The sequence below is a fragment of the Rhinatrema bivittatum genome, chromosome 9, assembly GCF_901001135.1.
Source record: "Rhinatrema bivittatum chromosome 9, aRhiBiv1.1, whole genome shotgun sequence".
Taxonomy (NCBI): domain Eukaryota; kingdom Metazoa; phylum Chordata; class Amphibia; order Gymnophiona; family Rhinatrematidae; genus Rhinatrema; species Rhinatrema bivittatum.
Genome location: NC_042623.1, coordinates 242,348,580 through 242,374,561, shown reverse-complemented (window position 1 = coordinate 242,374,561; position 25,982 = coordinate 242,348,580). Strand labels below are relative to the sequence as shown.

General features: G+C 42.9%; 1 protein-coding gene across 2 annotated transcripts in view; it reads left to right on the top strand.

The window, feature by feature from the left end:
- The window catches only part of PIK3CA (phosphatidylinositol-4,5-bisphosphate 3-kinase catalytic subunit alpha), a 191,038-nt gene extending 167,306 nt beyond the window's left edge, over positions 1–23,732 (top strand). Inside the window, exons 20-22 of one of the 2 annotated variants that reach the window (XM_029615553.1) lie at positions 3,038–3,145; positions 5,782–5,933; positions 19,813–23,732. In XM_029615553.1, coding sequence (XP_029471413.1) covers positions 3,038–3,145; positions 5,782–5,933; positions 19,813–20,083 — 531 coding nt within the window. In that variant the 3' untranslated portion in view covers positions 20,084–23,732. Of the gene's footprint in view, positions 1–3,026; positions 3,146–5,781; positions 5,934–19,812 lie in introns of those variants that run through there. The other variant, XR_003858598.1, reaches the window with a different exon arrangement.
- Positions 23,733–25,982: the final 2,250 nt, after the last annotated feature.

The following is a 25,982-nucleotide window of genomic DNA, read 5'->3' as shown; positions in this document are numbered from 1 at the left end:
GGCAGTGTGTATGCAGGTCTCTCTCATGCATATTCATTAAGGATATCCTGAAAACCCGACTAGTTTGCAGCCCTCGAGGACCGGAATTGCCCACCCCTGTTCTTGTGGATCCTTTCCTTTCTGCGGAAAGGTCTAGCTCCGAGTTCTTTTAATGTGCAGGTGGCAGTGTTGGCCTGTTACAGAGGGAAAGTGCATAAGGCTTCGCTGGCCTCATACCCGATGTAGTGCAATTTCTCAAGAGAATGTAGCATTTGTGTCCTCCAATGCAAAGGATTGTTTCACCATGGAACCTTAATTTTGGTTTTGACGATGTTGTGTAAGCCCCTTTTGATCCATAGAGGACCTTACTCAAGATTGTCTTTTGGGTTGCTATTTGCTCAGCAAGGCATAGTTCGGAGCTACAAGCTTTGTCCTGCATGGATCTCTTCCTTCGGTTTTTAAAGGATGAGATTTCTATTAAGTACCATTTTTTTTTTTTAAACTGAAGAAGGTTTCTTCTTTCCATTTGAGCTAATCTGTTGAATTGTTTGCTTTTTGGAGATTGGAATCTTCTTCAGCTCATGCCAGGGAGTTTCATGTTTTGGATGGACATAGGGATCTCTGAGATATCTGAAAATCACAAATGGCTTTTGCAAATCGGTTCATTTGTGGTGTTAAGGGATTGGAATAATGGGGAAGAAGCATTGAAGGCATCTTTGCCAAATGGATTAAGGAGGCAATAGTGTCTGCTTACATTTGCAAGGGGCTACTGATTCCGGTAGACCTTCCGGCGCATTCCACTAGGGCACAAGCATCTTAGTCTGAATGTTAGTTGGTGTTGCTATAGGAGATCTACAAGGTGACCACTTGATTTTCTTTGCACACTTTTACCAATCATTGTAGGCTGGATGTTTGTACTCCAAACATAGCAGTGTTTTAATGAGTGTGCTGGAAGTGGGATCAGTTTAGAAAAGCTTTAGTACATCCCAGCCATCTGGATGGTCTGAAAAACAATATGGAAGGAAATATCGGTTGTTATCTGCTAATTTTCTTTCCTTGAATCCCACAGATCAGTCCAGAATCCCGCCCTAAATTTCTGAACACCACTCTAGTCTTGGGAGGATATCTAGATCAGATGATTATTTTTGTTTGGAGTTTAAATTCCTCTTATTGGAGGGGGTTCTCCAGCTGGAATTGTGGTTACTGATAGTTTGTTTTCCCCTGCTTGACCAAAAGGGGAATCATTTTTGTTCTTAACTGAGTTAGAGATTATACTGACTGATGGCAGGTGGCACTATCTTATGAATCAGCAATACAGTAAAGCTTTTCTAGTCTGTCTCCAACTGCTAGTAGGGGAGAAAAACCCAATCTTCTGGACTGGTCTGTGGGACTCAAGTTAAAAAAAATTAGCAGATAACCACTTTTTCCTTATAAGCATGTGTCAGATGGACAGATTGTGATGCAGTAGGGACTATGGGCCACATTGGTGGTTATGTGGTGGTATCTTTTGAAGAAGATTTAAAAAACTTGTCCAGGAAATTGTTAAAGTACGAGTAGAATAGAATCCTAAATGTGGTTTTGCTGAATGCTCCCATTGAAGATTTTCTGGAGAAAATCAATAGATGATTAATCTCAGATTTTTGTAGCAGCCTGGTGTGAGATAGCTGCACATTAGGGAATAAAGCATTTGCACTTTTTTATGCTATCCTTTTATATAGGCTGCTAGGGGGTGTATTAAAATGGAGAGACTAAATCTATAAGGATAACTCTTGTTTCAGGTAATTTGGAATTTATTTGAAAAGTAGAATGACGTTTGTTGTATTGAAGAGAGCAGCTTTATTTGAGGATGGGTAATGAGTACGGAGAGGGGGAGATAAGTAGGTGTGTGGCTGGGAGAGAATTGGAGATTTCAGGCTATATATATAGGTTACTGTTGATAATGTGGTTTGTTATTAGCTGGAGCAACTATTGTTTAAATAATGCAGTGAGATGTGTTGTATGCTTTCAAAATGACTTTAATAAAGATTAAACTACAAAACAAGAAGAAATATTGTTACCTAAAGGTATAAATAAGAAAATTTTTCAGTGGAAAAGGAAGTTCTAAAACAAAAGATCTTGATAAGACTCAGGAGTAACATTAAAAATATTTCTTCGCAGAGAAGGGTGGTGGATATATGGAAGAGGTTTCTCGTGGAGATGATGGAGACAAAACAGTAACAGAACTGAAAGGCCTGTGATAAGAAAGAAGGATCCTTAATTGCAAAACAGTGAAGGGAAAGCCAGGAATCAGCTGGGTCGATGGCTTTGCACAAGGAAGACAATTGGGCAGACTAAAGGGGCCTTATGGCCCTTTTCTGCCACCATATTCTCTGTTTTACTAGTCCTGCAGCCATCTTTCCCTGTGGTTTGTTTTTTTTTTCATTGTTGCTGTGTTTCTCGTTTTTTTTTTTATATGACTGCTTTCTTTTCAAAACTTATAGTGTCATTGCTGGCATTTTATAAATAAAACTGGAAATAAACTAGCAAGAATTTATCCTTCAGGATAATCTGTTAATCTCTTTACAATAAAGAAAACTTGGAGAATTAAGTGAAATACTGCAAAGTTTGCTTTTCTGCAGTTATCCCTTCCATGATATTTTAGTGGTAGTCCTGATGTGATTTTAAGACTAATGTTTAATGGACCATGAGTGTCAGAAAAATGCTTCATATCGCTAGAATTCTAACCAGAAAGCATTGTTGCTAGCACTTTTGTTATCCAAAAGATCAGCTTCTGATCCACCTTTCTGGATCTCTCTGGTCCATTGGTTTTGGGGTGCTCTGTTAGCATGGGACAAGGCCATAACCTTGGCAGTGTAGCTTCTCAGGCTTTGTAATTTGCAGTCATTGTAAGCTATCCTGTGTTGCAGTATAAACTGTATTAATTTTAAAAAATAAGTATTTGAGTTTTCATTTTCTAGTGTCAGTCTACAAATCCATAAAATACCACTAAGGATACTTTCAAAACAATGCAGTTTTGTTTTTGTTTTGTTTTTTTTAAACTCCAACAGGTATGATGCAGGCAATTGATCTGTTTACACGTTCTTGTGCTGGCTATTGTGTTGCCACCTTCATACTGGCATTGGGTGATCGACATAACAGTAACATCATGGTGAAAGATGATGGACAAGTAAGACTCAGTTTGCCGCCTTATGATGAATTTAGAGTAATCTGGTGTTTCTGCTCTTTTAAAGTCAGATTTCCTGTAGGTCTAGTCTTTGATCCTCTTTAATTTATGCAAGCATTTTTCTGATAAAGTAGCACAAAGAATGTTTATTTAGGAGTTAAAAGGGAGGACCTTCCTGATTATAGCGTTCCCAAAGAGATTTTAATGCTAGCTATGTTGATATCTTAGTTAGCCATGTCAATCATTGTCTATTTGGTTAACTGAGGTGTTGCTTTGCTGACTCTCCTCAGATTCTCATGGGAACATGTAACTCTCAGCTCTCTGATCACATTGAGAAACATAACATCCTCTTCCCTTCTCAATTCGGTTTCCGAAAACTATACAATACGGAAACCCTCCTACTCTCCCTCACCGACACCATTCTTCAAGGCTTTGACAAAGATCACTCATACTTACTGGCACTACTTGACATTTTCGCGGCCTTTGACATGGTAAACCACAACATTCTCCTAATACGTCTCAATGAAATTGGTATCTCTGACACCCCCCTCCTATAGTTCAAATCATACCTTACCAATAGACTCTATAAAGTTAAAATAGATGATTATGAATCTAAACCCATTCACCTCCACAGAGGCGTACCCCAAGGATCCTCACTGTCCACGACCCTTTCAATATATATCTACTTCCCCTCTGCCAACTCCTCTCTGACCTTGACCTTGCTCACGTCATTTATGAGGATGACATTCAGATACTCATCCCCATTACTGACTCCCTAGCCCTCCACCCTTGAAAGATGGTAAAACACACTTTCATCGATAAAGAGCCTCCTCACCTGCCTTAACCTTGCCCTCAACTCCTCCAAAACGGAGCTACTCATAATCTCACCACCTCACCACAACATTAGTACCCCCCCCCCCCAAATCTCTCCTTCTCACAGCATGCATGAGATTTAGGTGTCATAATTGATAATCTCCTCAACTTCCAAAAATTCATCGGCTCGACTATGAAAGATTTGTTACTTTAAACTTAACACCTAAAAAAAAACTTAGACCTCTACTCCACCTTAGCGGCTTCCGGACAGTACTACAAGCCACTATTCTTTCCAAAATAGACTATTATAATTCCCTCCTACTTGGTCTACCTAAAGTCACGATTAAACCCCTTCAGCTTCTTCAGAATGCCGCCGCCAGAATACTCACCAACTCACGCAAATTCGACCACATCACCCCCATCCTCAAAGATCTTCATTGGCTCCCCATCCACCACCGTATAACATACAAAACACTCACCATCATACATAAAACCCTCCACAACCAGAACATGCACTTGTTGAAAGACTCTATCCTCTTCCACACATCCAATAGACCTACCAGATCATCATATAAAGGTACCCTCTACACTCCCTCTCCGAAACATTTGCACCTCAACTCCACCAAAGAGCATGCCATATTCATTGCTGGTCCTTATGCCTGGAACTCCATGCCACCTGAACTCAGACTGGAGCAATGCGCACAGAAATTTAAAAAAAAAAACAAAAAAACTCAAAGCATGGTTATTCCAGGAAGCCTACCCCTTACCCCACGCAGATCAATCCCCGCTAGATAATCACCAGGCTAATACAACTTGCCCACCCTTTATACTTTCCACCTTTTCCGGTTTCTTTACACAACATCATTGAACGCCTTCTTTACCCTGTCACCTGCCTCTGCTTTATGCTTCTTAAGACATTGATACATGATTTGTATATAGTTTTCTACTGTTATATTCTCCCGTTGAAAACCTCTGTATAAGTTTTTATGATATCTTTCTTATGCCTCTATTCCTTCCTTTATGCATATTACATTCGCATCTCCCAGTTTGCTGCTCCCTGTTTTTTGTAACTGATTTCTCTGTTTTTCTCCCTTGTTTTGATGTAAACCGGCATGATGTCCCTGAGAATGTCGGTAAAGAAAAGCCTTAAATAAATAAATAAATACGATATGAATCTGGCCTGAACTAGAGTCTTGACCCAGGAGATGAGATGTTAGAAAAAAAAATAAATGAAAAATAAGGGCCGACCTAGAGACTCGGTGGCAGTGCTGCAATGTGGAGGACCTGAGTTTGATTGCCGGGTCTTGTCTTCTGCTTCTTAGATCTGGTAGTGTTGGGGATACTGCAGAGGCAGTATTCACAGCCAGGGGGAGAGAAGGAAGGAGTCCATCTTTGCTCAGTGGTGACACCTAATAGGTGGACTTAGGCCCCACAATGGCAGATTCTAGCAGATGCCCTGGTGCATGGACACTGACTAAGGAATATTGCTACAATGACCAGGTGAAGTGAGTTAGGGGACCATTTAAAAAAAAAAAGAAAGGGTTGGGGGAAACTCAGGTAGTTGTGAAGTGAAAATGCATAGCACTGTATCCCAATATAAGAGAGCCTGGTTCTGTTTCTACTGGAAGCCCAGAGGAGCATTTGGAAACTGTCAGGCCTAAAAATAATGCTATTAAAAGTTAAAAAAATAAATAAATAGATAAGCAAACTAATATTTTGAAGAATCCTTAAGTAGCACTGCAGCTTTAAGTGAAAACCCATCTTGACCTTCAGCAATCATTAGTAAAGTAAATTAGTAAGTAAATCGCTGTCTGTATTTTATAAAGCTATTTCATATAGATTTTGGGCACTTTCTGGATCACAAGAAGAAAAAGTTTGGATACAAGCGAGAACGTGTGCCATTCGTCTTAACGCAAGATTTCTTAATAGTGATTAGTAAAGGAACCCAGGAATGCACTAAGACGAGGGACTTTGAGAGGTAAGCAGCTGTAGAGCATTGTGTGGAAAAATCAGGATTTAAGAGCATTAAGGCATTCTTGGATGTTTTGTTTTCTAGGTTGTACATCTTGTTTATTGGGGGTTTTATGTTAACCTATGAATTGTCATTTATGGAGTAAGTTGAGTGATCTTAAGTACTACCATTTCACACCACAATAATAGGCCGATGCAATACCGTGCACTGACTACAGCGCACAACTCAGCATGCCATTGGACATGCGTCCATAACCCCTGATTCAAAACGGGGGTTAGCCCATACAAAATGCGCATAGGTAATAGCATTCATCACCTGTAAATTCATGTTGATGAACGCTATTACCTATTTCCCCCCTGATTTATAAAAAAAAAAAAAAAGTGGCCCAGTGCACACATTTTAACCCGCCACATTCTTGAGGAGCCCAAAAAATTACAGAAAAGCTTTTATCCCAGGACAAGCAGGATGCTAGTCCTCACATATGGGTGACGTCACCGACAAAGCCCAGCACGGGAAATCTTTCTGTCAAAGTTTCTAGAAACTTTTGACTGGCCCTGTGAGGCCACTGAGCATGCCCAGCATGCCATGATATTCTCTGCCACAAGCGTCTCTCTTCAGGAGTCGTTGCATTTCTTTACAACTTTTTGCTGACTGAAGTGTCATACTTTTACCGATATTCTCTCTCATAGAAGTCTCTCGGGGTTCCCTTTCACCGGCTAGTGAGTACCTCGGTCTTGATTTCTCTATTTTGGACATTTTTCTTCTCGCGAATTCACATTTTTCGACGGCCGTCGATAACAAAATGGCTACGGGCTTCAGAAAATGCCCTATTTGTAACAGAACCATGTCGATCACCTACCCACATTTAGAATGTGTTTCTCTGCCTCGGTGAAAAACATGATGTAAGTACATGTCCTAATGCGCCGAGATGACGGCAAAGGGGCGAAAGGCTAGGCAGGAAAAAATGGAACGTTTGTTCCAGCTGCAACTAATTCCTTCCCCTTCCAAATCGTCGAAGTCGTCTCCGGCTGGAGTGACTAAAAGAGCCTTGCTTAAAAAACCGCGTCCGGACGGATCCGGTGATCGTCCGTCTTCACCATCGTCCATAGTTTTGACGAAGTCGGCAGACCATCTAAAGCTGAAACATCGTCGACCGTCATCGTCTGCATCGACATCCCAAGAGGAATCGATGGCAAAGCGGCCACGGGACCATGAAATACCGGTCCCTTCGACGCCTGGGCCTTTACCTCCATCGATTCCTGATCCTCCACAGACTTCCGCACAGGATCCTTCGTCGCAGCCTCCGCCACCGCTTACAATTGCTCTGATTCCACCAGTTGTACAGCCGGAATTGTCTGATCTCATCAGACAAGCGGTCATCCAGGCTCTAAAAGATCAAACACTTCTGGTGATCCCGCCGATGCCACCAGCAGTACCGATGCCGGTGGGCCCACCTATGCCGCTGCCCTTGTTGGTGCCGAGGACACCGATGGACTTGATCACTAAGACACCGAGACTCGTTACATCATCGACGTCCATCTCTGCCCAGATTCCATCAGGCTCTTCGATGCCGTTCTCGATTCCATCGACATTGAAGTCTTCCACAACACTTCCACCGACGACTACATTGATGACAACCACTGTATCATCGAGGCAACCATCATCTGAGCCTCCTGAAGTACAAGATCTCGCATTTTATCGACGTCTTTTGCAAAGATATCAAAACGTCATCGATAACCTACCATCAACAAAGCCTCAAGAGACCTCACCCTTGTTTTCCTCTGATGATCCACAGCCAGGCCCTTCAGGCCTTCGCTTCCCTCCCAGGTCATCGCCAAAATCTCCCTATAGAGACGACCCGGATGACTGTTGGGATGACCAGCAGTCTGTAACATCTTCTGAGGGATTCATGTCTGAACCTTCTCCTCCAGATCAGAGAAAAAAATCACCTCCAGAGGATTTATCATTCTCAACATTCGTTCAGGCATGGCCCGACTCCATTCCCTTCAAACTAACAGCAGAAGAAGATACCAGACAACAAACTCTTGAAGTTCTGCAATTTGTAGACCCACCTAAACAAGTGCTGGCTGTCCCAATCCATGCGGTTCTCTTGGATCTTCAACGCCGCATCTGGGAGCATCTATCTTCTGTCCCCGCAGTGAACAAAAGTGTGGACACAACCTATATAGTGCAGACAGCTCCAGGATATCAAAAACAACAGTTACCACACCAGTCTGCACAGAAAAAGTCGAGACATGTGCGTCCACACTCATCAACTCCACTGGTAAAGACCATAGGTTCCTTGACTCATTAGGCAGAAAAGTGTATCAGAGTGCCATCTTAAACACAAAAATCTCTGCTTACCAATTATACATCGCACAATATCAGAGGAATCTATGGAAGCAAATGGAGGAATTTATTACCCCTCTTTGCCTCCACAATTCCAGGAACCAGCACAGGCCCATAGTCAACAAAGGCCTAGAAGCCGGAAAACATGAGGTGAGGGCAGTCTACGACAACTTTGGAGACGGCTTTCAGAGCAGCAGGCAGCTGGAATCACTGCCCGAAGATGGGCATGGCTCAAGACCTCAGGCCTGAGGTTTCAAGAAAAACTTGTGGACCTACCATGTTTCGGTGACAATTTATTTGGAGAAAGGTCCAAGAAGCAGTACAACAGCTTAAGGACCATACAGAGACTCTACGTCAACTGTCTCAAATCCCACAAGAGCCCTCTACACAATCTTCTCGTCGCCTTTCCCGAAGAGAACCCAGACGCTCTTACTATAGGCCACGGAGATACTACCCCAAACTTCTAGGGGTAGGTCAACCAAACCACAACAACGGTCCCCAGGCCAGACAGCCTAGGCCTACCCGTCCGCATCCTCCTGCATAGACAGGCCCGCTGCGGGCTTTTGAAATACAGGCCAGAGAACAAGTCCTCCCCTAATCCTCGACCAGACCTGCCAGTGGGAGGAAGAAAGTATCCTATTTTCACACACATTGGCTAACATAACATCAGACCAATGGGTTACTCTCCATAGTCTCTCGAGGTTACAACTCAATTTCCTCTCAATTCCTCCAGAATTTCCACCAAGTTTCTTCCCACAACAAAATTCGCAACTAATTTCAATTACAAGTAGAATTATCCATCCTTCTGAGAGCCAGGCTGTACAGCCGGGGCCCATGCTCAGCAGGGCAGAGGATTCTACTCCGGTATTTCCTCATTCCAAAGAAAAACCGGAGGCTTACGTCCCATCCTAGACCTCAGAAATCTCAACCAAATTTCTGAAAAAAGAAAATTCAGGATGGTTTCTCTAGGCACCATGCTTCCACTTCTTCAAACAGGAGATTGGCTTTGTTCTCTGGATCTTCAAGATGCTTACGCTCACATTCCCATATTCCCTCCTCATCACAAATATCTGCGCTTCATGGTGGGCCATCAACATTTCCAATACAGAGTTCTGCCATTCGGACTGGCATCTGCTCCCAGAGTCTTCACCCAAATTGTCTGGCAGTAATAGCAGGACACTTGCACAAAGAAGGTGTCCAAGTTTTCCCATATCTGGACGACTGGCTCATCAAGAGTCAATCTCAGCAAGGAGCTCTCGCTTCTCTGACTCGAACAATTGCCCTACTTCACTCCATGGGATTTCTCATCAATTATCAAAAATCCCATCTCACTCCAACTCACCTACTTCAATTCATAGGAGCAGAATTGAACACTAATCTAGCAAAGGCCATTCTACCTGTAGATCGAGCAGAGACACTCACTCTACTAGCAAGATCCATTTACTTACAGAAACAAACGACAGCTCATCAGTTTCTAACTTTACTAGGCCATATGGCCTCCACAGTTCATGTCACTCCTATGACATGAACTGTGGAGATCCACAGTTGAAGATCCACAGCTCGCCATGAGAGATCCACTGTTGAAGATCCACAGCTCGCCATGAGTTACCCAATGGACTTTAAGATCACAATGGATCCAAGCCATTCAACCACTACAGTATCCAATTCAAGTGACCCACCAACTAAGATCATTTCTACTTTGGTGGACAAACATGGACAACTTGCGCAAAGGCCTACCTTTTCAGCAACCAGTCCCACAGATAACTTTAACTACAGATGCATCCACCTTGGGTTGGGGAGCTCACATAGACAATCTCCAAACACAAGGGACTTGGACAAACCTCGAAGCAACATTTCAAATAAATTTCCTAGAGCTTCAAGCTATACGTTATGCGCTACATGCGTTCAAGGACTGACTTTCACACAAGACTGTTCTGATCCAAACGGACAACACAGTAGCCATGTGGTACATCAACAAACAGGGAGGTACAGGCTCATATCTCCTTTGTCAAGAAGCTGCACAGATTTGGGCCTGGGCCCTAACACACTCAATGTTCCTCCGGGCCACTTATCTTGCAGGCATTCAAAATGTACTAGCGGATCGCCTCAGTCATCAATTCCAACCACACGAATGGTCCCTGGATTCCTCAGTAGCGACCAGGCTCTTTCAGCATTAGGGCCAACCGACAATAGACCTCTTTGCGTCACATCTGAATCACAAAGTAGACAAATTCTGTTCTCTACACAACCGAGAGAATCAGCCAGCCAAGGACGCCTTTGCTCGCCCTTGGAACTCAGGCCTACTATATGCGTATCCTCCAATACCGCTCATAACCAAAACTCTAGGGAAGCTACAACAGGACAAGGGGTCCATGATACTCATAGCCCCGTATTGGCCTAGACAAGTATGGTTTCCCACACTTCTAGACCTCTCAGTCAGGGATCCAATTCGCCTGGGAGTGGCTCCCACTCTCATAACTCAGGATCAGGGTCTGTTACGCCATCCCAACCTTCAATCCCTATCCCTGACAGCATGGATGTTGAAAGCTTGATCTTACAACCCCTCAATCTTTCAAAAAGTATATCTCAAGTGCTTATAGCTTCACGTAAACCTTCCACACAAAAGAACTATTCTTCAAAATGGACACTGTTTACTTTGTGGTGCAGGCAAAAGGATATCGATCCTTTCACTTGCCCCACTACTTCTCTACTAGACTACTTCTACCATCTGTCAGAATCTGGTCTCCAGACTTCTTCTGTAAGGGTACATTTAAGTGCAATCTCAGCTTACCATAACAAGATGGGAGATGCACCTATTTCCACACAACCTCTCGTAAGTAGATTTATGAGAGGTTTAACTCATCTTAAACCACCAATTCGGCCACCAGTCATACAAGGGGACCTGAATCTGGTTTTAACAAGACTAATGCGTTCTCCTTTTGAACCCATAGATTCCTGTGACCTTAAATATCTCACATGGAAGACTATCTTCCTCATAGCCATTACATCAGCTAGAAGGATTAGTGAGTTACAAGCACTTGTCACGTACGCACCCTATACAAAGTTCCTATATGACAGAGTGGTTCTCCGTACACATCCAAAATTCCTTCCCAAAGTGGTTACGGAATTCCACTTGAACCAATCCATAGTTTTACCCACATTCTTTCCAAGGCCCCATTCTCATCCAGGAGAAACAGCCTTACACACCTTGGACTGTAAACGTGCACTAGCATTCTACATCAACCGCACTCCAGTCCACAGAAAATCCACACAACTGTTTGTATCTTATGATCCAAACAAACCAGGAAAAGCAGTGGGTAAACATACTATATCCAATTGACTAGCAGATTGCATATAGTTTTGCTATGAAAAAGCAGGCCTTCCTCTCCAAGGGCGGGTAAAGGCCCATTCAGTACGAGCAATGTCAACCTCAGTAGCACACTATCGTTCAGTGCCAATTCTTGACATATGTAAAGCAGCAACATGGAGTTCTCTTCACACCTTTGCAGCTCATTACTGTTTGGACAAACAAGGACGACAAGATTCAGCCTATGGACAATCTGTCTTAAAGAACTTGTTTCCAGCATAATCCCAACTCCTTCTACATCCAACCTGCTGTAATCCATGGCTGACTCATTTCCACAACAATACTTCACTGTTGTCTCAATACAAAATGACTCAGCCTCTAGCTTGCTAATCACCCATATGTTGAGGACTAGCATCCTGCTTGTCCAGGGATAAAGCAAAATTGCTTACCTTGTAATAGGTGTTATCCCAGGACAGCAGGATGTAGTCCTCACAGAACCCACCCGCCACTCCGCGGAGTTGGGTCTCATTCCTTTATTATTTTATTTTTTGCTAAAGCTTTTTGCTACATACGAGACTGAAGAGAGACACCTGTGGCAGAGAATATCATGGCATGCTGGGCATGCTCAGTGGCCTCACAGGGCCAGTCAAAAGTTTCTAGAAACTTTGACAGAAAGATTTCCCGTGCTGGGCTCCGTCGGTGACGTCACCCATATGTGAGGACTACATCCTGCTGTCCTGGGATAACACCTATTACAAGGTAAGCAATTTTGCTTTCTGTTCCTTTTTTCGGTTCCTCTGACTTAATATTGTGGAGATATTAAAAACCGAAATAGAATTAAAAAAAAAAAAGTGCCAGTGGTCAGATTAGGAAAAGGGATGCTCAATTAACAAGCATCTATTTTCCTAACCCGTGGCTGTGCACAGGTTAAGAAAACGGATGCTCATGAAATTGAGCATCCATTTTCCTAACACTGACAGCCACCCTCTCCTGGGCACCAGGGGCACCAGGGGCACATAATTTTATTTAGTGGTACCCAATTTAAATATTAAATTGGGGGCTCAGGAGAGGTGGATCAGCGTTCATTAAGGGAGCGGGCGCTCAGTCATGAGTGCCCGTTTAACGTGCGCTGATATTGCATCGGACTATAAGTGTGCCTGCTAGCAGTTATTGTAAAGAACATGAGAGGCTCCTAGGCATAGTCTTATATCAGGAGACCTCAGGTTCATTGTTTAGCTCTGGTGCTCCCCCAGCCCATTCTAGTAAATAAAACCATCTGCTCTGCGCCATCTCTCGCTCTCTGTTCTCTGCATCATCCATTTCAGCAACTTCATACTGTGCTCTTTCAAAGCTTTATCATTCCTACTACACACACTTTCGATTTTTCCTCCCTCATCTCCGCCTGACCTGTCTTGCACATCTTTCCGTTCTCTTGCTGGTTTCACATACCTTATGGGCCTGAGATGTCCAGTTTTCTAGCGTGTAGCCAGATGGACTCAGGACAAGTGGGTTATATGCTCTTCTGCTAGCAGATGAGAGATGGAGTCAGATTTCAAAGCTGACGTCACTCTAGATATACCCCTGCAGTAACCTCAGCTCTTCAGTATCTCTCCGTCTCCTAGCAGATGCGGACACTATCCCACACACTAGAATTGTGTTAAGAATTTCAGCAAAGAAGAAACAAATTTTACCTTAAAGAAGATAGAGCCCCACTCTCCTGCGGTGAAACCTAAGGGTCCCTCCCCCAGTTGAAGATTCCTGAGGTGCCTTCCGATATCCCTCAGAGGAGTGCCTTGGTCCGGTATCTGGTTCCTGGCATGGACTTAGCCCCCAGAGTGGCTGAAAGGCAGCAGGTGCACATCCTCTCCCCCCCGCAGCTGGAGACCATCCCGGCACATGATTGGTAAGCGCCAAGACCAGGTAAGCAGAAAACCTTAAATTAAGGTTTCTGGTCTCCGAGGCTTGGATTGCTGTACCTATTCTGTTTTTTTCCTTCTGGCGAGGTAAAAAAGGGAGCACCAATGGGTTGAGCAGTCCTGGTTGGGCTAGCCCCCGACCCAGTGCGGGGTCCATGTAGAGACCCTCTGGGCACTTTCTTACGGGCGGGGGGGGCGTCGGCACCATCTTCCTTTCTCGACCGGCGGTACACGCGAGGCAGGTCGGGCAGCCAATGCACCTAACTTGTACGCGTCCAATACAGATGCGCTCACAGTGGCGCACATAGCCGTGCACACAACTGAACACACATCGCACGCACAACTGAGCGCACCGTGCACATTGAAACTCATTACCTCTGTGCCTAGACATAGAGGCTATGGCACTGGTGTCCAAGAAGGCCAGAAGGCACTCTCATTGCACAGCCTGCACATAAGAGCCGTGCAGTCTGAACTGGAGTCCTGCCTGTGTCAGCATTGCGAAGAAGCCCAGGGGGAACCAAAGCCTGGTCCATAACTGTCAAGGGATTGGGTCCGGAACTGCCACTGACGATAGCTCCCCGGATCTATGCATCTCCAAGATGGCTTCTCCACAAGAGGGCACCTCTGGGGCCCCCTACTCCGACTCCCCTTGGGATTAACATGGACCCAGGGACCTTCTCCTGGTTAGAAGTTTTCCAAGGGCTGCAAGCCTTCGTTCAGGCGCAATCAGCCCCAGCTGCGCCCCAGGCTCAACCCCTGCCAGAAGCACAAGATCCTTCTGGCCTTGCTCGGATGCCGCAAGACATGCCTCGCCTAACCAAGAATTTCCCCTGACAGGGACCTAGACACCTAAGATGATGATGGCGACTCCCTGGAAGAAGGACAAATCCCTCCAGGACTGGAACCATACCGAACCATGCTTCACTTCTTCCACAAGGATGAATTACCAGCCCTTGTTTCCCAGACTCTGAAGAATCTGGGTATTCCAGGCACGGATCCTATGGCAGAACCAAAGAAGAACCACATCCTGGTGTCCCTTCGTAAAGCCTCATGCTACTTCCCAATGATGGAAGCCATCCAGGAACTGATTGACCTGGAATGGGATGCCCTGGAGGCCAGCTTCAAAGGGGGGTCGAGCCTTGGAAGCCCTATACTCTCTGGAACTAGAGACCAAGGAATACCTGCGTTTCCCAAAAGTGGACACCATGGTCTCTGCTGTCTCAACGTGAACAACCATTCCCATTGAGGGAGGGGCAGCAATGAAGTATACTCAGGATAGATGATTGGAATCCATTCTTAAGCAGGCCTTCGATGCAACAGCAATGACACTGCAGATTGCTTCCTGCCGCACACTGGTGGCATGTTCCTGCTTGCACCTCTCGAAAGAGGCAAATAACTCTGGAACGTATACCAGTAAGACGATGAAAACTGCAACAGCCTTCCTGACGGACACAAGCTCAGATCTGGTGTGTACCTCAGCCAGAGGCATAGCCTTGGTGGTAGCAGCCAGAAGACAACTATGGTTATGGAATTGGTCTGCTGACGCGACCTCTAAAAGCGAATCTCACAGAATGCCCTTCAAAGGATCTCTCTTGTTCGGAAGCGAATTGGAGAAGTTAGCCAGCAAATGGGGCAAATCTCCAGTGGCCTCAGCTACTCGGAAGACCAGAAGAACCAAGGGCAGAGGCTCGCAGTGCTTTAGACACTACAGGAACTTGCAGTTCCAGCCACCTCATCCTTCTGGAAGGTCCCAGCTCTTTCGGAACAGAGAGGAACAGGCCCGGGGGCAGGCTTCAGCTGTGCTCCCCAATGAGAATGGGACGACCCATCCACAGGAAGAGGAAATAGGGAGTCGACTTGCCCTCTTCTACCAAAGATGGGTTGAGATTACATCAGACAAATGGATACTAAACATCATTCGAGAAGGTTACTCTCTGGAGTTCCGCAGCCTCCCTCGAGACAAATTTATGATGTCGCCCTGCCACTCCCCCACCAAGAGACTGGCAGTGGAAGCCACTCTGACAAGACTACTCAGGCTGAAGGCAATAACTCCAGTTCCCACGCCCCAACAAAATATGGGGCGCTATTCCATCTATTTTTTCATTCCCAAGAAGGAAGGATCATTCCAACCCATATTGGAGACTCTTCGCTCTGTCATAATGGCAGTACAATCAGAGTTTCTAACCTCCCTGAATCTCTCCGAAGCCTACCTTCACATTCCAGTCCATCAAGATCACCAGCGTTTTCTACGCTTTGCGATACTGGGTCACCAATACCAGTTCTGAGCGCTACCTTTCGGCCTAGCAACCGCCCCCAGAACATTCTCCAAAATTATGGTGGTCTTGGTGGCAACACTGAGGAAGGAAGGGATCTTGGTACACCCTTACCTGGACAACTGGCTAATCAGGGCAAAATCTTCGGAAGAGAGCCAGCAGGTGACCAGCAGAGTCAAGAGCCTACTGCAGGAACTCGGTTGGGTCATGAACACGGGCAAGAGCAGTTTGCAGCCTGCTCAATCTCTAGAGTACCTGGGGGGCCCCTTTCGACACCAAACAGAACAAAGTCTTCCTCCCTCCCCCGAGGAGAAGGAAACTGATGGAACAATTATGACAATTGATGACGAATGCACATCCCAAGGTATAGGACTATCTTAAAGTCCTCTGCCTCATGGCATCAACCCTGGAGTTCGTCCTGAGGGCAAGGGCCCACATGCGACCGCTCCAGCGCTCCTTACTGCCACAATGGAACCCACTGTCCCAGGACTACTCAATTCGTCTCCAACTACCAGCAGAGGTACGTTCTCAGCTTCAGTGGTGGCTACAGGAAGACCAACTAAGCAGAACTGGATCTTGCTCACCATGGATGCGAGCCTGCGAGAGTGGGGAGCCCACTGTCAGGAACTGATTGCCGAGGGACAATGGAACAAGGAAGATGCGGATGGAACATAAACCGCCTGGAAGCTCGAGCATTCAGACTAGTGTCCCTGCAATTCAGCCACAGACTCCGAGGCAAAGCGATTCGAGTAATGTCAGACAACGCTACAACGGTTGCTTACATGAACCGCCAGGGAGGAACCAGGAGCCAGCAGGTGTCTCTGGAGATAGATCCTCTCAAGGCATGGGCGGAGATAAACCTACAAGGGATCTCAGCCTCCCACATCGCAGGAAAAGACAACGTCATTTTTAATAATTTTTAGCATTATTACTTTTATTAATAAATCTTTATTTAGCTTCTTATACTCTTATTTTTAACCTTTTTTGCCTTTTTTTTTAGTATCTTCATAAACAAAATTGGAACACACCTGCTACTAATGTTTTTGTACTTCCGAATGAGGTAAAACCTTATTACATTGCTAACAGAGAAATGTATTACCATATATTTTATTGTTAAGTAAAACTTAATTTGAATATATTTTTCTCCTGATAGGTATGAGATAACTATATTGTTTCCTGTCAATTGACAAAATCTGTCATGAACAGGTAATAAGTGCCATGGTCTTTTTTTCTGAATATGGCTTTCTGTCCTTCCGCTGTTTAGTCTTTTGCATGTTGACCTCTTTTCTTTTTTAAGTTATATAAAAAGAACTTTTTTCTGTGTGTTGCTTATGTATTATATTTTAATTAAACTATGCAATAATTGATTTATTTTAGCCCCTGAAGTAGCTCTTGATTGGGCAAAACTCAGGCCTTGAGTCGGGCACTTACTGGAATATTGCTTTTATAATAAATACTCTTGAAGACTACTGGGCAAGGTCATCCTCAAGATAGAACATCACAGGGGACTAGTTCTACTAGTAGCCCCGGATTGGCCAAAACACCCTTGGTACGCAAACATGCAAAGACTCCTTGGGGGGAACCCTCTGTGCCTACCTCCACACAGGGACCTTCTCCAGCAGGGCCTGATTCTTCACGAAGATCCATCTCGATTCTCTCTTACGGTCGGGCCCTTGAGAGGACTCGCCTGAAGAAGTACGGTTACTCGAAGGCCGTAATTCACACCTACTCCGCACGCGCAAGTTTTCAACATCCCTATCATACATACGGATCTGGAGAGTATTCGAAGCCTAGTGCGAGAGATCCCCATGATTCTTGAGTTCCTAAAGGACAGTATGAAGAAGGGGTTGTCACTCAACTCCTTCAAGGTCCAAGTAGCCGCACTGTCCTGCTTCAGAGCCGAAGTGGATGGTATCCAGCAATCAACTCATCCGGATTTGTCCCGCTTCCTAAAAGGGGTTAAACAACTCCGACCACCCCTAAAGTGGCCAGTGTCCCTGTGGAATCTCAATCTAGTATTAGACTTCCTAGCAGGGGCTTCCTTCAGACCAACGCGTGGTCTGTCACTACGCCTCTTAACATTGAAGACGGTATTCCAGGTGGCAATATGTTCAGCTCGTCACATCTCCAAACTACAGGCACTATCCTATCGGCAACTGTTCCTTAGGTTTACTCTTGGAACCATACAGCTGTGCACCATCCCCTCCTTCCTACTGAAAGTGGTCTCAGAGTTTCATTTGAACTAGGCCATTTCCCTGCCATCTCCGGATGAAGATAAAGACTCAGAACACTCACTCCTTCGCCATCTAAAAGTCGGCAGTCTCCTGGTGCGAAACCTGGAAAGATCGGAACCAGTGTGCAAAATGGATCACTTGTTCGTTCTTCACAGCGGGAAGAAGCAAGGAGCAGCAGCCTCACGGGCAACCATAGCCCACTGGATCAATCAAGGCAGCCTACATAGAGGCAAGAAAGCCCTTACCACTACAGGTTAAGGCTCATTCTACTAGGGCCCAGGCAGTTTCTTGGGCAGAAACCAAGCTGCTGTTGCCCGCCGAGATCTGTTGGGTGGCGACGTGGTCCTCCCTACACACTTTCTCCAGGTTCTACTGCCTGGATGTTCAGGCCTGAGAAGATACAGCCTTCGCAGGGGCAGTACTAAGTGGGCTACGGGCAGCCTCCCACCCTGTCTGGGAGTAGCTTTTGTATATCCCACTGGTCCTGAGTCCATCTGGCTACACCCTAGGAAATGGAGAAATTACTTACCTGGTAATTTCGTTTTCCTTAGTGTAGACAGATGGACTCAGCATCCCGCCCACGGCTGCCCCAGAGAAGGAGGACCTCGGAAAGCGAACCTGGAGACTAAGCAAATTATGGGTAAGCCGCTGCTTACCCCTAGTTCAAGACACCCACAGTTTGTCCGGTGTCGATGTTAATTGGTTGAATGCACTGGCGGTCTCCAATTTTGAAATCAGTTGAACCAGTTCAATCAAGTTTAATCAAGTTATTTAAGCAAAGATATATCCACAAAGGCTTTTCGAAGAGAAGAGGTTACTGCCGGGGTATATCTAGAGTGACGTCAGCTTTTAAATTTGACTCCGTCTCCCATCTGCTAGCAGAAGAGCACATAACCCACTGGTCCTGAGTCCATCTGTCGACGCTAAGTAATCGAAATTATCATTTAGTTAAAAGTGAAGTAAACAGTGTCATACTGCCAAAAGAGATGCCTATTATTAGCTGCCTTGCTCCGTCCCTTTGCATTTAGGGGTGGGGAATTGGAAAGAAATGGAGAATCCCAGCCCTCCCTTCTCTTTATCTCTGCTGTACCTCCATCTCACACCCCAACTCTCTTCCCACACTTAAATACTCTTACCACCTGCATAAGTCTCCCATCCTCAACTGCTACCACCACCTCCTACTGATGTGCTATCCCCCACACACTCAAGCCACCCCCATTCTTCATCTCTTTTTTTCCAGCTCCCTCCACTCTTCTCTTAAATTACAGCTTTCACTCATTCTCACTCCCCTTGCAATGGCATGTATGCTTCCTGCCAGCTCTTTGAATGGAAAGACGGCCTGTGCAGAAGGGGGGAGAAGCAGCTGCAGAGCCATGAAACATACATTTGCTCAAACTCAAACTTGACTTGACAGTTTGCAGGTGATGGCAGCGAAGGATGACTGTTGATGGGTCTGGGTTTGAGCCTGAGATCAGGTCATCTGAAGGACTAGGCCTGTGTCAGCTACTGATGGAACATGGGTCTTCCTACTCCTTCCTCCCCCCTTCTCCACATTACTGTGATTGTGAAGCCACTTTATTCCACTGGTTAAGATCTATCTGTTGGAAAGCAGGCGGTTCAATTTAACCCTGATAGATCAGTGTCAGCCATTTTTTATGATACCAATTTTGGTCTTAACTGTTCTTTATTTGCCTACTGTCCTTTTATTCATCATAAAGTGAATAAATAAATGAAAATAAGTTTAAATATGGTGTGAAAAAATGGTCCAAACTGATAACTACTTTTTATTTTAATGTTTTTTTTAAGATTCCAAGAGATGTGTTATAAGGCCTACTTGGCCATTCGTCAGCATGCCAATCTCTTCATCAATCTTTTCTCCATGATGCTTGGCTCAGGAATGCCAGAATTGCAATCTTTTGATGATATTGCATATATCCGAAAGACCCTTGCATTGGACAAGACAGAACAGGAAGCTTTGGAATATTTCATGAAACAGATGAATGATGCACATCATGGTGGCTGGACAACTAAAATGGACTGGATCTTCCATACAATAAAGCAGCATGCTTTGAACTGAAATGGGAGCCTAAAAAGCGAAGGAGAGACTGATGGCCCATATTTTGGGTGCTACACCACACTGCACTGTTATACCAGACAGCAAGTAAAGCCCTGGTTGTATAGGAATTGCACAAACCAAGAACAGCATTCAGAGTACAGCAGCAGCCAAGAAAAAAGGCAATCACAACAAAAATGTTATCACAAGCAGGGCTTCAGGTGATCCTAATACTGAAAAAGTTGAGATTTATCCGTTAGCTATCTGCAGATCCATATGCTATGCCATACTGCTGAGCCAGAAGACTAACTTTGACATCATCTGTTAGGTATTGAAGAAGATGGTTTCTGGCCATTGATTACACAAAAGGACTTGACTTGAAGATGATCGGAAAGAATGTACTCTGGAACCCTTTTATAGCAAACTCATATTTTCCATTTAAAAATGTATTTAAATTGGGAAATTCATTATACCAAGAGAGCAATTTTATTCCTAATTTTTATCAAAAAGTGACCAAAAGCAATTGTTACATAAAATAAAGAATATGAATAAATATTAAGAGCACTTACATTTCAATTTGTTTATGAATTACATCTGAAATCACGATGTGACCATTGAAATAGTCTTTCCTCCTTGGTGATTATTCTTCTGCTGGAAAACGTTTCTCATGTACACTGGAAGGGAAACAATGCATCTTTAGGAATATCGTTTAGAGTCCGCAATAATAGGGTTCCACTGTATATGACCTGCCTTTCTTTTATTTGGTAAGCCCATATGTTTTAATATTTGTTCTTGGTTGCTAATGTACCAGCCATATATTGAAAAGTGTAGCAAGACTGATATGATGTGAAACTGTAGATGTTGGGATACAAAAGGGATGAAAAGCAGGAAACCCTCACCAGTTTTTTTTTTTCCCCCTAGCTAAACACTGGAGATGACATACAGTCAAGTTACACTTGTATGCAGCATGGTGGTGTGTACATTTTGACATGTCAATTTGTTTTCCGTATCACTCCATGTATTTTGTTTAGATTGCATTGCATAAAACGTGCTGATCAGTGGTTTTTGACATCCAGTAAATACCATGTTAACTTTTGTTGAATAGCAAACCTGCTTATCATTAAGCATTCAATTGCACTTGGTTGTAAATATACATTCATCTCTAAGCCTGCTCTTCAGTTACATTGCAAAGAAAAGCTAAAATTATCAAGACTCGTTCTGTCATTTAATAAATATAGCTATATGTTAAAAACCAAAAATTCTGAAAGAGTGCATGTTTTTTCAGGACTTGAAAGTTGTGCATACAAGTGGAATCCACTGTATATATAATCTGTGAAAAACATTTTTAGATTTCTAGTCTGGGTCTATCACCTTAGGTTTTGGGGATCCGTCAGGGCTCAGAGTCTCATTTATTTGAGGTTTCCTTGGCAATATTTGTGGATATCTTCCTTTTTTTTTTTTTTTTTTTTTTACAGAAAATTTCAAAGGCCAAGCAAAGTGTGTATGTATGTATTTATCCATATGCAAATTGCTGTCAGCCTTTGTAATGTATTAAAGTGACAGGGAAGAAGTGGAATTGTCCTGCAAGTAGAATTTTGTGATGTGCACTCTGGGTTTAGCTTATTCTAAATTAAACTGGATGTGTTTTCCTGCTTTTTTTTCTTCACCTTATGTGGTTATGAAACAGAAAGATTTTCGCTATGAAAACTTTTTTTATATATATATATATATATAAATATATGTATAAATAGAAGATATTAATATATATTCTTTATGTATATTATCTTTCTTATTTTCTCTTTCATTGTGGCAATCCTTTCTCTTAGTCTTTCTAAGATTTTTGGCTTCACATTATCTGTACCATTACTAATCGAGAGAGACTGTTGCATCTAGTCCTTTTACTGGACCCCCAGGCAAACCTTAGGACCTGATTGCTCAAATGTTCTTTTCCTCCTCTGTACTTGCAGAAAAAACGTTGATTGGATCATGCTTCTGGTGTTCTTTAATTGATCACTGTGTTGTCTAAAGTTTGTTGTCACTGTTTGTCTCTTATAGTTCCCTTGGATGCTGCCACTGCTCAGAGACCAGGCCCAACAACTTTTGTTACAGCCAGAAAAGGGACCTATTTACCAAGGACCTCATCTAGATAAAAATATTAAGCCATGCAGGATGCCGAATGCACATAGAGACCATGACACAACCACCTGGCTCGGCCAGCTCTGGGTTTACAAGCAACCTGCTCAGTTTCTAATATCTTTCTGGATCTGCAACCGAAGAAAATCCTTGGTAACTAGGACCCTCAGTTTAGAATCATTATTCAGTTTGACCATCGTACCGGTAGTCATCCTTACATTAAGGTGCTCATGATTGTTTCTTGGATTTGGAACTCCTAAGTAATTGTATTCGTACATTTTATTTCTGTAATAAAAATGCCACTACAATACTTAAGACCCAGCACAGGTTTGGAGGTCATCAAGACTGTTTGTTAGGTTGTAGTCATGCAAACATATGGTAAAAAATTGTTTCTGTGAAATAGGAGTTGATTGAATTTCCCGAACATTTCAGAAGCCAGCCAGAAAAGGTGACCCTTCTCCACTGTAGCACTTAATACAGTTTCACTCTCAGTATTTGGAAGGAATTTCTTTGCAGAATGTTGTAGGTGCCACACAAAAAAAGTGCAATACCATATGTATTATACGGTGCTGACCATTGCTGGTAGACTAGTGAAAATATTAGTATATAAGTTTGTATGTGAACTGTGTAATACGGAACTCGATTACCATAGCTGTATTAGGAAAGCATAACATTTTTAAGTTGTGCAATGAATGACGTACTCTAGAAACTTAAGATGAAGGTGAACATTGGGAATGATTTGCCCAAATAAAGTCTTTGCAGAATTCAAATGCCCTTTTTCACTTGTGCACACCATTTACTGGGCATGATATTTCTCTAGTTGAAAGGCATCATAGTAATCACTAGAGAGAGTGGTGAAGGATTGTTTTGGAGAAATATATTTATGGTTTACTGTTCCTGAATTTGTGCAGTTTCAGAGTTACATTTGTCCTTCTGCTTGTGTGCAAAAAGGACAAACCCTGTAGTTATCCATGTAACAAGTGGAATTCCCACTTATGCATCTTTTTTAATATTCTTCAGTGGCCCTGCTTTCCTGTTTTCTTTCTAAATGCAGAGTTGATCCAGTGCCTGATGTGGCTCAAGATTTATTTTAGAGGCAAAAATCTGAAACCTGATAAGCAGTGATGGCAAGATTAGAGGAATGATTTAACCCAAGTGGCCAGAAATACTCTCTACAAGCAGCTGTATTAACTCTTAATTGCTGCTACAAGATTGGTTGTATACCTTCTGGGTGTGTTTGAGTTTTAAATCTACATTTTTTATAGACTCGACTCATCATTTGGTCAAAAATAAAAGTTGCAGCAGCCTTAAAGAATTAAAAAGCAAAGTGATCCGTGTGAAATTCACAGGTATTCAGACATAAATGGATCAGTTAGCTGTAGAGCCCAGGATTCCTGCTTGCAGATATTGTGAATGCATCAGTTGTGGACTTCTATAGTGAATGTTAGGAATGTGATTTTTAAGACATGAAATTAATTTGAGTTGGTATCCCAGAAATGTAATTATCTAGCATTAATAAAAGCAGTAGTTTCCAAATACACATGAAAAAGTCCAAAGTAGTTACTTTTGAAGTTTCTCTAATGAATGGAGTTGTAGAACAAAACTTTAGAAAAATTGTTGTGAAATAGTGAACTGTGTATTAGGTGTAACATTTTAATGTAAATTTATTTTTTAAACATGTGAAGCTATCTAATAGTCTTGATGACAAAACAGGCTGCTAGAATTATGAAAGTATTTTAACCATTTAAAAAATGTTTTCATGCAAATTGCATAGGAATTTTTTCACTGGGTTATGCAGTCACATCTTCATTTTAATTTATCATGTGATGCACTGAACCTTACCCAGGGTTAAAACAATCCATCTCTAAAATGTATTTTCATTCTCAAGTGTTTTTGGGTTTTTTTTTTTGGGGGGGGGGGGGGGGGAGTGAGGAGTTAAAACCAAAATTGGTTTGGCAATTTGTAGTCAAGAATGCTAGAAACTTTCCAGCACATAGATAACCTTGTGTGCTATTACCATTTCTCCCCCTCCATGTTACTACTGTATATAGTTCCTGTAATGGTTAGTAGCCTGTGCATGCTGAAATTTGAAGAGCTTTTCTTCGCTTGTCCTCTGGATTTATAACCAGCATGTTGATGTTTGCGCGGAATAAGCGCAGTTTTCATCTTGTTTTCATGTCTGTACAGGTAGCAGACTTTGGGCTGGGACCCTTGTTAAATGTCCACTCAAAAATGCCTGTGTATTCTGATGTCCTAAGACATCTTTGAAATGTTTCAACTTAGTGGGAGGATGGAGAATTTTGACTTGTTGCTTCTAAGATTATAATAATTTTTTTAAACAATTTCTGTATTTCAGGTTTTTTTGTTTTTTTTAAAGGTTTTACTTGAATGGACTATGAACCACCCTTTTATACAATTATTAGATAGCTAGAGTCACTGTGTGGCACAAACATTGAAGATTGAGTAGACACTATATCCAATAGTGAATGTTTAATCCTTTGGTCAATGCTGTCTCTTAATTTCTTAGTAGCTGACACGCTTTTTTTTATTTTTGTTAAGATGTAGGCCACATCTTCATGTTACAGAATTATTTAAGAAGACCATGGTGTGGGAGGGCGGGGTAAGTTCGTCTAGACTTCTGTATTCATCTAGTACAAGGATGGTGATGAAACAGACTTAAAAATGCTTGAGATAAAAACAGTGAGAATTTTACCCTTTTAAATGTTATACATTTATTAGTGAGTGAGGTTAACAAAGTGGCAGTGATCAAGCATAGGTCGACTAGCAGGCTAGCATACAGCCAGCCATGCCATTACCAGTGTATCTGTGCTGTTGGGGCATGCCACTTCTCCATAAAAATATTTCCTCGTGCAGATTTTAGCTAGTAGACTTGGCAGGTGATCCTGCATTTGAAACTGATATATAAATTATCCAGATTCACCCTAGAAAGCACCAAAAGTCTTATAGAAAATGTAGTATTTTCAGATCACACAGGATTAATCATGTCTCTTCCAAATAGAGAGAAGGATATAAAATTAACCCAGAATTCTAGTACCATAAATGAATTAATTGATTCCTACACTGGTCCTCAATCAGTCTCCAGTGTATGGAAATATGCTTCACGGAAATATCTTGAAAACCAGATTGGCTTGGGTATTCCTCAAGGGAACCACTGGTTTAGTGGAATGGTCTGCTGGTCTGCTAACAAGATGACAATGTGCATAAGTCATCTTGATCGTTGGTACTGAAGACTGTATGTCCCCTTATATCTTTGTACTGTATAAAGAAACTTTAAAAATGTCCTTTGGAGTCTTTGTTCCCGTTTGGGAGGAGAGGGAAGTGGGACTGGGAGACTGGCAATAGGGAGAAGAAAAAACTATTTTCCTTTAGAAAAGTATACTGGTATGCTTTGGATTTTGTGTGAAATACATTATCTGTATTGGCTTTTGCCACCCTATTTTCTTTATTCACTTGCATTTCTTATTTTCTATCTTAGCAGTCTGTTTGTTATTAGTTGCACATTGAATTATGTTGTTGGTTTGAATAGATATGCCTTAGCATTTTTTTATCCCCTCCCTTTCCTAATCACAAGCCACTTTGAGTCACTAATGTCATTTGTAAAATGCTCAGGCAGTATAAAAAAAACATTTAACCTCCGAGTCATAATATATGCATTACTTGTTTAAACATAAACTCCAAAGCATACAGCTGACCCACAAAACAGGACAGTTAAATGTATGTTTTCTGTGTCCTATTATCTGTGAGGTGCTTATTTAAAAGATAATGTCAG